The sequence below is a fragment of the Styela clava genome, chromosome 3 (genome assembly GCF_964204865.1).
Source record: "Styela clava chromosome 3, kaStyClav1.hap1.2, whole genome shotgun sequence".
Classification (NCBI taxonomy): domain Eukaryota; kingdom Metazoa; phylum Chordata; class Ascidiacea; order Stolidobranchia; family Styelidae; genus Styela; species Styela clava.
The window spans coordinates 10,496,477-10,509,207 of NC_135252.1; the positions used below are offsets into that span (position 1 = coordinate 10,496,477).

General features: G+C 36.4%; 1 protein-coding gene across 1 annotated transcript; it reads left to right on the forward strand.

The window, feature by feature from the left end:
• The first annotated feature begins 3,930 nt into the window (after positions 1-3,930).
• On the forward strand, positions 3,931-6,939 carry LOC120342289 (uncharacterized). Its single transcript, XM_039411059.2, has 2 exons — positions 3,931-4,517; positions 6,722-6,939. Exons 1-2 carry the CDS (start codon positions 3,981-3,983, stop codon positions 6,737-6,739), a joined length of 555 nt encoding a protein of 184 aa, XP_039266993.2. The 5' UTR covers positions 3,931-3,980; the 3' UTR covers positions 6,740-6,939.
• The last annotated feature ends 5,792 nt before the right edge of the window (positions 6,940-12,731 follow it).

Below are 12,731 nucleotides of genomic sequence, written 5' to 3' on the forward strand. Positions count from 1 at the left end.
TTAACTTTCTAAAAACATGTGCGGCCCGCCAATGACTGCAACCTTACAGTTTGACCCGCGAGTGACGAAAGGTTGCCGACCCCTGCTGTAGAGTAATCTGGTGTCGAGGGTTTCATTTTGTGATGATCAATAGACCATGTTGTAGAACATTTTTGAGAATTGGAAATAATATTATCCGTTAATCAAGGTTTACATTTGACGCCAAGGATCTTCGGTTTATCGCAATATCACAAAATAAACATTCAATTAACAGCGTATTGCTGGCATATACTGTACATATTGAATTGGTCATTATTACTGCAATAGCTTAGGTGTTTCAAAAATATAACAGCCCGGAAGTTTCTATACATTCGAGTATCTTTTGTTTATTTCTGGTCCAAGCCTCGTTTTAACTAAGTTCGTGTTTTTTGTAGTTTACTTTTGTGTGTGTGTGCTGGAGCGGGCATATGATATTTCATATGTTTTAAACTTTTTTAAAGGTTTTGCTCACCCTCCAGAATTCTCCATTTTGAATTTGAGTATCCGAATAAACTATCTATCTATCTTAGTATACAGTTACATTTGAATTTCATTGCATTTGACAACAATTTTTACATCCTATTATACCGTCGCTAAATATGTTTGTCAGAATGATCAATAACTTCATCTCCCGTTGGGAGCAGTTATAATTCATTCCCAGTTTTGCTACGGACTGAAATCGAGTTAGTGGACCGAACTGTCAAAACACGTTCAGAAGTTGGATTTAAATTTGATGACGCAATTCAAGACTGAGAAATATCCTTATCAGCGTAATGAGAACATGAATAATTAAATTGAGCAATTGATATCAATCAATCAATGAATGTTTGCTGAATTTGAATTGAACGAAAGTGTAGAATCAAATAGATCACGTGTTTTGATGTTTTTCTAACTAAATAGTGAATATTAATACTGTTATTGCAACCTAATGCGAAAAAGTCAGCTTGCCAGTTTAATTTCTGTTATGTAGTTGTTTTTGTATGACAATTCGGGTCAGTTGTAGAAAGAAAACATAGGTTTCGCTTGAAACTATCCAACTGGACGAACATTTTGCATCGTTACGCTGATTGATAATTTCGGTATATTTGTTCAAAACTGGCAAGGTGTCAGATATCCTACGGTTCTGACAAACGACGACCTTTTTCTGAAACAAGAAACTTATCGTTTAGTGACTACTAGTACACAGTCTTGCTTGGGGCAAAAGAGCTATTACTTCATAAAAACAAAAGCTTCGGTATATAACCAGTGCCGCAGTTAAACAAAATGCTACCGGATTCCAACCGAAATGGGGTTTCTTGAGTATAGTCAAAATCAATAGAACCACATCTGTGCCCTTTTTAGTCTCTGGCGATTGTCACATAAAATTTCTTTGTTTCCGGTCACTTATTTTGAAACATTGATATAGGTCGCAAATTTTTACAAACACTTCATTTGGAACATTACGAACATTTTGAAACACTGATATAGGTCGCAAATTTTTACAAACACTCCATTTGGAACATTACAAAGTCTGAGTGAAAACAAGTCGAAAGACTAAAACGTCTTAAATTTGAAAACTAATAATTTTCAACAAAGCGAATCAGAAATGAAGACAATGCAGAATCGCCAAATAACAATCAATTCCCATGCCTTTGTGGTTTGAAAATTGGCCTTGCAATTTTATTGTACGTTGTTACAGTCGGCATGTAATCCAGTTAGGTTAAGGTGTATAATTTGCTTTTAATACAGACGAAATCACATCCACACCATGCGAACAAATGTATGGCTTTCAGCTTTTCGAGATTTCAGCGGGGTTGAAATATACCGTCACCTCAATTGACTATTAATTGGTCCAGCCGGAAATTGAAGATTCATACTCGGAGGTTAGCCGTATTGTTTGAAATATGACAAAAAATTACCACATACATTACCTTATACAATGCAAATAAAATAAATTTAACGTAGTTGGAATGATTGAGTTGTTCCAACTCTGAATTATTTGAAAAAATTGATAACCATATTAGCAGCACCGACCATGCTGGAAGGGATTAGTTGATTTGTATCGGCGATATGTCACGGTCCTATCGCTGTTGTGACGCATCTTGCGCGGTCTTCTGATTGATTTTTGAAGGAGAATATACGCAAACTCAACATTTTTTTAAGCTCAAGCGGATCCAATTTATTATATAAGTGCTTCCAGTGGGGGTAATAACATCAGCCGAGGAGAAGCCTCCGTACTACGCACTTGGAAAAAAAATTGTAGATATATTATATATACATGTATTGTCTGTATTGCCTGGGTTGCAGTATTGCGATATGTTTTCTAATTTTTTAATGGAAAGGGAGTCCTTGAAGGTTTTGTATAGAAAGCTTATGCTCTAATTAAAATTTAAAACAGTAAAAATTCCCGTACAATAAAAAAGTGAGATTGTGTTCGCCAAGAGATTAGATTTGTATTTTAGTCACAGTTTTAAAGAATGTACTAAGGAGCGATCTCATAATTAGTGAGTGCCTATTATTTTCATTCCGCACCTGCATATTCGAATATTACAACTTTTTCCAGTACGGCTGGACTCTTTAATTATTGTTTTATTTTTACATGTAAATACATTTATTCATAAGGGGGTTTGAAAATAGGAAATTTGATTAGAATGCATTTCATTCATATATGTTATTACACGCATTAAGCAGATTTTACTTTTGGGAATATAATCCTGAAACCGACATATTGAAATCGAACTTTAATGAAATGAGGAAATGTTAATCGCTATTAAATACTGGAGTAGAGAACAAAGCCACGGGCACTGTCATTAAATATATATATATATATGGTTGCAATTTCTGGACTTCCATATTGGAATGTTGCTCTTCCAATATAAAGCGACGTTCAAATTCTAGTCAAACTTGAGTTAAAGATATTCGGGAGTGCGCAAATCAGGTTTTTTAAAAGTGCTTGCTATCGTGCTGAACATTTGCTTTGCTAATACCAGCAGGGTTTTTAAACTTGAAGGTGGAACTGACACCAGTTTTCACTATAGGCAAGACAGAGTAGTTTTGCATTTTCGGTTACAAATAAATATTTATTTGGCCGTTTTCAATCTTTTTTTCGGTCATCGCGATTTAGTTGGAAATACTGAATCCTAAAGTTGCTATTGCATGTGCTTCCATACATTTGTCTCTGACAGTGCACAAGACATTAGAATGTCACAAAACATGGTAGTATCGAAATCATTCGCCGGATGCAAAAGTACGAGATAAATTGATCCGTTTTTTTAATTAGCAATTCGGACATTTATATAATTATATCTAAAATTAACTTGAACCGATCGCATACATTTTCGTAGATATAAATAAATAAGCTTTCGCAGTTCTCATGCTGATGTGCAAGCTTGGTGTATGCAATTTTTATTATTAACTTATGCTTATTCCAATATGTTATCGGAAATCGTTGATTACAAAAGCAGGGAGTAAAGCACGCATTCATTCTAACACCAGTTTCATAAAATATTTTGTTTGATCGATTCTTAACATATCTCGATTGTGTGCTATAATTTTATAACATACGATAATGCAGCCGTAATTTGTAGTTGAGGTGAGTATATTTAGCATAATATAGAGCGCTGTATTTAAAGTCAATATATATATTCTCTCGCAGCTGCGAATAATGTGCCTTTAGTTGTAGTAAATCTCCCTGTATTTGCGAATTATTCATACACCTGTTAAACATTATGTAAATATATTGAGAACAAACCCCGCGCGAACGCATAAGCTGGCACTTAACACAGGTTGTAACATAATTATCCGACAACAGTGATTGGTAGACAATATGATGTGGTGGTATATTCGACATTGCTGAAACTGATTTTAGACAAACGTTTTTATTAAAATCTTTCTGGTAAAAACGGTTTGGAGATTTACATTCGTTTTACACATACTTGTTATTGTTATTTTCAGATTTTTAATAGATCAGTATTGTACAGTTTATGAGAAACAGAAATATGACAAAAACACTGTTATTGTTTTTGGTTTTGTTTGGACTGGAATATTTCGTTGATTCGAAAAGTATTGTGAGTGATGATGAAGCAGCTGCAGAGAGCGACATCGAAAAAAGGCAGCATTGGTCATATGGGTTTGCGCCAGGCGGTAAAAGAAGCTTTCCCCAAATCGCTGAACGTCAACACTGGTCATATGGATTTGCTCCGGGTGGTAAACGAGAAGAAATACCCACAGACGTAGAAAAGAGGCAACATTGGTCGTATGGATTTGCACCAGGAGGAAAAAGAGAATTCAAGGACATGCCTAATATGCCTGAACTTAGTGAATTTGAAAAAAGACAACACTGGTCTTACGGTTTTGCTCCTGGTGGAAAGAGAGAATTTAACGATCAGAAAAGAACAGCTTGGCCCGTAGATATCCCGTTAAATGCTGAAGAAAAACGAAGTGTCTGGAATTATGGATGGGCTCCAAACGCAGAAAGAGAAATTGACCCAGGATATTTTATTCGACAATTGCTAATCGCGGTAAGTTCAGACACAAAAATAATCAGAAAGAAATTTAGAAGTCTATCAGAGATTTTCGATTGGGCTATTTTATCTCTACTCGGGCAAAAACAGATAGCCCTTCACCCCACCACGGTCATTTTAATCCTTTCCTACGCGTTAATTCTCCGAATCGAAATTTAGTATCAGACACAATCCCATTGTTAACCATATTGTAAAGATAAATTTGCAAAGTTTCGAAAAATCATTTCTCAACTACTACTGAAATGATGTTTATTACTTCCATTAGAGAGAGTGAGAGATTTTTTACTTCGTCAACCAAAAGAAATTAACAGTCATCGTAATAATAAAAATAATAGCAATAAATTAATTTGATATAAACAGGAAGGAGTGATACGACCGGGCGGTCATCAAAGCCAACTCCCTCCTTTTCAGGTTAAGACTCACAATTTCAGATGACTAAATATAAAGGTAGAACATTCTATAGTTTAAAATTATAATGATCAATTTTTTGTCTGCAGAGGAATGTCAAAAGTAAAACTTACTCATACTTATAATTATATTACAAACAACGCAGAATCGACGGCAAAACACTGACCTTTGCCATTCAATGACATGTGAAGCAATAGATCATTAGATTTATCGAGAAATTTAAGCGGTTTAAAAATTGTACATTCGGGTGCGAAAAGTTTTACATTGTGACAAGAACATGTTGGCAAGTACAGAATTGTACTGGCAAGTACAGAATTGGCATATAACGAATCGTTTGAAATCAAGAACGGTAAATTATTTATTATATTATCAAAATTAAGGAAGATAGTAGTTACAAAAGTTGCGTCAAACTTCTTTTCACTAAAACTCAGATTACAACAGCATTTGATAAATGGTATGGTAACCAGTAAATTATCCAAAGTTCTGTCATGAACTCAAATGTAACTTTGGGACTTTGCTTCGCGTTTGTCCTCATTTAGTACGCATGGACGAATTATATGTCATACCGTTAAGTATTAATTGAGATTACGGACCGATATGAAAAACTTAAAATATATTCTCAAACAACTCGGTTATTTGACCGGAAAAGAATCCTATACGTTGATATCGCCTAGGGATAGGCGATAGGATAATACATTAATAGAATATATGAGATTCGGGGACATTTTGATATTTTTGTATATATTCCCTTGTGTAACAAAGTTAGTTTAACGGGTATAAAAAGTATACTAAGGGCGAAATATTATATATATATTTCGTGACGACGCGGTATATTAAATACCATGTTACATGAAAATTATAGTCAAGTACCAGACATGATATCGCTCCCATTTCAACTTTCCGTTTCGGAGTACTCCGACAATAAATGCTTTGCAAATCACCTCATCCGTATTTACGATTAATCAATACCTGAACTTGATCCCTATGTTCAATGAGCGTAAGTATTGATTAAAAACTCGGTCATTTATTATTAAAATGAACATTTTGTAAAATGATTTCGGTGATTCAAAAGACGTATTTGTATTAGTTCCACTTACATTTTACCAGAGGTTCAATGTAATATAGGTATTTTAATTTGATATCAACTAAACTTTCTTTTGTACAAAAAAACGACATTTTAATGCCATTTTAGTCATATGCAGCTAATTAGATAATGTTGCGATCATCAATTTATATCATTCATTTACATGCGGGTGCACTGTAGTTCATTTAGTATTCATATTGACAATTCTCTATAGGCATTCTGGCTTGAATTTAGCAGATGCTAGAAATGTATTGGGCAAACTCAACTACGGCTCGCCGTGGCATTTCGTGCGACCCCGTAAACTTAGAAAAAGTTGCGACAATTCTTTACAAGAACCAATTTGCGTCAGTTCATGATTTTACTTTGTTATCTAATATATTTCTTGAAAAATTCTTTAATTTGGGATATTTTACATGTTATATTTTAACTGAAGGTAACTATATAATATGATCTTTTGAAGAAATAAAGTTTTTTTTCAATATTGTTGCTCTTTGCAAAACAAAAAAGATTTTCTGAATGCGGCCTTTGCAAAATAACTTTCTCAATATTGTTGCCCTTTGCAAAACAAAAAAGATTTTCTGAATGCGGCCTTTGCAAAATAACTTTCACCGCCCCTGGATTAGAATATATAAAATTGTTGGATTTAATAGCCATAGACCACATAATCATCACAAGCAATAATAAAATCTCTAAACTTATTTGAATCTAGAAATCCATGATGGAATAAGAAGAACAAGGAAACAAAGAAAAATCGAAGAATAATATAAACGCTGAATTAAACTCGTATAAAAAGTAACCAAGATGAAGTCATTTATGGCGTAGTTGTGTATAGCCGAGGACATTTGTGATGCGACCTGAACAGCAATATATAACGTCTGATTTTTTGTGTTTAAAATTGTATTATTTTTCAATAACCACTCGATTGCAGTTTCTGTTTGTTTTTTATAATGTAAGTTGGGACGCCGAGTTAATGACTTCTCACTGCAACAGCGCCTCGATGTATCATCTTCAGAAAAATCTCTCCTGTTAGTTAACGGTTGCAATTAAGATTTTAATACTTGTACTCCCATCAGCATGTCAGGCTATCAGACAATAAAAGCGAGTACGACCCCAAAATGAAAAATGGTGATATGTTCCGTATAAAAGAGCTACATTTCATAAATCATTATTCATGTTGTCCCAACGATGCGAGCATTTTTTTTTATATGTCCTGAATAATCTGAGTACATAACCTTGCAACCCGTTATACAATAGTGAGGTTGGGATTATAAACTAGGAAGGATAGAAACAGAATGACACATAGAAAAAATTATTACCGCAATTGAGAGTTAAAATTTTAACATAGTTCAGTGATAAATCGGCATAAAAGTAGTTTTCGTTTTGAAGTCGATTGAAAGCGTATGAAATCAAATATATACAGCTAATAAACCTAAACTAAAAGTTTTCTCGAGATCAAGCGGTTTGTGAGCAGGTGCAATAACCAGCGTATGGGTAAATAAAAAAAAATGTAGGTCAGTGCTCTCCACCCAATCTTTTTTCTTGTGTGGCCTATAATCAGTTTGGGTAAAAGCGGTATGGCCCACTACTATCTTGTTAGAATTGGCTACACCCGTGGTTCTCAAACTTTCATAATCAGTGGCCCGATTCCAAAGACTCTTAACACTTGCGGTCCCTGCTCCTCTATGAAAACACCTAGTTTAAATTTTAACGCGTTTCTATTAGTAATTTTATGCTCCACAATAAATAGCGAACAAACAAAAGCAAATAAAGAAGTGAATTACAGTAAAAAAATAACAAAAACGCAGTCAATTTACTCCAAATTAATGTGGTTATGGCGAATGGTACGTCGCGCAGGTCTATGCTCGTGAACCCACAGAACCGTCTCGTGCCCCAATTCGGAGGGCCGATGGCCCAGTTTAAGGAACCCTGAGCTTTCCATTGTCCCTCTCTTCTCAACCACCAAGAATTTATCTAAATCTCAATTTAGAGTATACTTCATCAAATTTGCTTTTTGACATTTTCTAGCAGTCACAAATGAAGCTTTCCGCGCGAATTGTTGCCTAATTGCCTAATACTTCTGTACAGCTGCTGTGAAACTGATTTCTGCCCAGCAGTACTGTTGTACATGAAGACAACAATCAGAAACATCATTGTTGTGGAACAATGCTAATGAATAATGCTTGCTCAGTGTGCGTGCTGCACAAGCAAGTAGTTGATTTCGGTAATAACGGTCAGGAAAGATAATTGTTGATACAAATAGTAGTCATTTTCACGGGTCATTATTTTGATTTTTTCCAAACGCAGTTGAAGTTATCTTGCTGATTAGACCACGGTACGAAAATGAACAAGTAAATCGATGCTGGGAGAAACGTTGAAATTGCCCACTCGGAGACGACTACATGGCCCAAGGATACACATGTGTTGATGGTGGATTGTCAGTCGACAAAACTTAGCGTGGCAACTAGTGCTCGTCAATTTTTGCCCAGGGATGGTTGCTTATGAATACAGGTGCCGGTGGTAGCAGCTCAAAAAGCATGCCAAAGTGAAGGAAAGTTATTCTATTTACTTTTGCGAATGTTAGAAGGTAAGATCGGTTAGAGCTGTGATCATTGATAATGGAAGACTTATGTTGTAAAAGTATATCACATTTTTTCAGATGTTCACGATTTGAATACCGATAATTACAGAACAACCCCTCCATGCTCGAGCTCATACAACAGTCATCATACTTGCTGTATAATTGTGCATGAATCATTTGGTTGAAATACAAACCACCTTGCTTAAGAGGACTTGTATCTAAATGATGGGAACTTCTCATTCCTGTTTAGAGGAAGTTACGGACAGAAGTTTTATTTGATTGAAATAGCAAGCACATCACTAATGAACGCCACAAGCGGAAGATCTGTATCTGATTTCTGTGAACCTCTCAGTCCCAATTATAAAAAATCACAATCGGCAGTTTGTGGTCAAATATAGACTTTTGCTATGCTATCCTTGATCTAAGTATACCCAAGCAAAGATAGAGGACATTGCTTCACTCAATTATAGATTACGCCAATGCCCAGTGATTCTTTTTCTAAGGTGCAAGTAACAAAATCACTGTACTATCTCAATTTCTTATAACTGTAGGAAATGTTTACATGCATTTTATGGAACCTTTAGGTCCTTCACTTTAAGCACCGTTAAGTTAGTCACTCTTTATGATTTTACATTGCCCATCTTTACTGTGACGTTATAAGTAACTTCTTTCCCCGCGCTTTACGGCCTTCCAGAATTTTCCTTGCCACGAGGTAGACGCTCAATGCGCTTTGCTTATTAGGGAGGATTCTGTGCGATTAAAATATTTTATTAATGATAGGTTTTCCTGATGTTTGTGTGGTTAGCCTTATGGTATACGTTAGTTACATAATGGTTATCAGGTGGATATTTTGATACTTATAATATTTTTTAATTTCTTCATATATTAGCCGAATAGCCTTTGAAGGGTTGCTGTAATTATTTGCATCGTTATATCTTTACGGTTATATTGATCATTGTATTAATTTGTATTCTAGCACACTAATGGCTGTTCTTTGAGTCCTTGTCGAAAACAGTCAATTTATCACTAACACCGACACTACACTAATACTGTAATAGACTGTTATCACTGACGTCAACATCAGACGTGTTTAAACAAGATAATAAAGTTTCTTTCAACACAAGTCTACGGGATTGTTTGTGCACAGGTTGCAGTGTGTGTTGGTCAGTTGGTGCATAGATTGAAGACATTATTTGGGGACCCAAGGGACAGGACGCGTCTCAAGTTACCCTGGATATTGGAGTCGCCGTGGGACACATTAGGTACCGTACCCTACGCGTACTTATCCCACAATAACAATTCAGCATTCTACACCCTTGGGGATAGTAATTGTTCTTGTTATGGGTGCCATTCCCAGCTAAGAATACTCAATGGAATTTCAACTTGTGTGTGAAATATAATTTGTTGAAAATATGCATAAATACAATAACACAATAGTAGTAGTTTTTCCTCTGTTGGCGTTATTCTCAGTTCCCGAAGCTTGATTTTTCTGCTTAGTGAACCAGTAGTCTGGTAGTGTTATTACTTGTGAACAATAATGAAAACTCCTCGAATCTTACCTTATAACAGGGGTCGGCAACCTTTTGTCGTTTACGGGCCAAAATAAAGGTTGCAAGACATTGGCGGGCCGCACATATTTCTAGAAAGTTGAAAACCGAACGAATGATACTTTTTATAATAAAAATTAAGCAATGATACATCTCTCGAATAGAATAAAGATTCATTTCCTCATTCGAACCATTTGCATTTGACAATAACTTTTCTGCGTTTTGTTGCCATTTGTCGAATTATAATTAAATTATGGGCTCAATAAACGAGTACTTGTGAATTTTATACTTGTTAGATTATAATATAATCTACACTTGTCTTATAATAAACTCTGTTACGTACAGAATATATTCTTCAAAACACCTGTTTTGTTACTATAATTCAGTGAGTCGTCGCGGGCCGGATTATAGTACCGGCCCGCGGGCCGTAGGTTGCCGACCCCTGCCTTATAACTTAATAAACGAATACTCTTCTCGTATCATCTTTTATGAGCTACCTGTATCAATAGTATCCAAGTTATTGATCTCATGACGTCCCGTTCAGGTATTCACATATGACTGTATGGATGCCTACGGTACATCGTACACGTTATTTTTTCTAAAATACTACAACGCATCTGAAAACAGTATTTCTATGAATCCAGCAACGAAACACCATTACATTGCGTTTTATTCACAAGAAACATTGTAAGTCAGGCCTAGACGCGTTAACGTTCAGAGCAAGAAATCGCAGACGTGTCAAAGGTCATGACTGTCCCTAAGCAAGTTTATGTGTATGGGATTAGCTAGCCAGTTATTTGTTCCAAATGCATGGAATAGAACAGAGGTTTCTCAACTTTTTTCATGTTAAGTACCCCCGGGTCATGAAAATAACCCGAACCCCCAATAATCAGACACAAAACAAATTTGTAGTATACAGTATTGAGTAACAATTTTTAATCTGTGATTTAAAGCAGTGGTTCCCAACCGCTGCTCCGCGGACCGGCATCGAACGCTTTTTTTCGGTCCGCGAGAAATTTTGTTGGTTTTCAGCCGCCTCAATCGCTTTTGCTTTACCGAACCCGGAATGACGACGTTGCGTTTGTTTATTACGCAATTTCTCTTTCGCCGGCGTAATGCTGTTTGCGGAATTAATGACCCGACGACGCCGTGGCGCCAAGTAATCACACTTTTCGGTTCCGATTAAGCGCTAAATCGTCCGTCAAATCTCGCGAGATTCAGAAACCCGAAGATCGGCATCAGTGTTTTTCTGTTCTGCATGCTTTTCCTGCTTAATATGAACTATTTCTTTGTTTAAACCAGAAAATAGTCATGGACAGTATATTATTCCGGTACTTCGCCTTGACATTCAGTAAAATATAATCTTGTTGCAACCCTGCAGGTCACGAGACGCACAACAGAAGCATGAGCCGCAGAGATCTTTTCCAAGTGATGCACAGCAGGATGGTGAACCTAGTGCCAAGTTACCGACGACTTTGTCATATTAATGCAAATTCATTTTGTTTGATGCGTCGATTTACTGCAGAAGGATTAATATGAGATCAGTTGACCAACAAAGCATTTTGATATTTTTTAACAGGAATTTACGATCGTTCCCAGATAGCACAACTACGTTGGAGGAGAATAGGTCTTCTTCGGGACCAAGTTTGATCGACTCGTTTCAATTTTTGGCCGGCGCATTATTTGTTTTTATTCATGCGAATTGTTTTCAAGTGTTCCCTCTTTATCTAGAAGCATAAGTTGTCCACAGTCGTTTGTCGCAATAAATAGTCGTGCTGTCCAAACTTATCGAATTAGAATTAGGCCTACTGTGTTTCCGCTTTGACAGCTGAATTTTTTAGTCTACTTGGTAGAATAATTTTTACCTCTCAATCTTATTCATTCAATCTCCAACGACCAAGCATCATGTCAATACAGGATACCAGGGCAACACCGCAGCACGTCTTCAAACGTGAATATATATATATTTCGTGAACCTCACATATCATGAGTGGTTCCTATGTCATGAATATTGTTTTGCGAATGTCTACCCAAACGCGGTACGACACACAAAAACTGAGGCGCAGTTCTTACCACTTCATGGCAGTTCCTGCCACGAACGAACCGCGGCAGCTCTTGCCATGGTTTTATAGCGCTCTTCAGTAATCAGTATTAACGGTATATTCACAAATTAATGTACCAGATTTTAATTGATCATGTGGAATTATATCTACTTAAACCATAACCCCAAATCCATCAAAACTGTATCCATAAGAAAAACGTTCCAACTTACCCTGTATTTGTCACCATAAAGGACAGTCCTATCTTTACGGCTCACCTGCCGCGGTTACGGCAGCAAAATTATACCTGCCATTGGTTTTCAATTTGCTGCCGCGGTAACGGCAGCTCGACATTGGTTTGTAGCAGCTAAAAAGTCAGTCGCCATAGGTTTGGACGGAGCGGCCATGGTATGGAAATACCGCCATGGTTTTGCGGCAGCTACAGACGCCACAGAATACTTAAAACTGCACTTGCAAAAACTAGCCACCTTCCATTTCCGGTTATCATGGTTGTCGCGCCTGGAGTCGTTTTCTCTCGTCACCACGAGCGATACT

What these genes read in the sequence shown, in the direction of transcription:
- LOC120342289 (XM_039411059.2), top strand. Translation starts at nt 3,981, where the DNA reads ATGAGAAACAGAAATATGACAAAAACACTGTTATTGTTTTTGGTTTTG.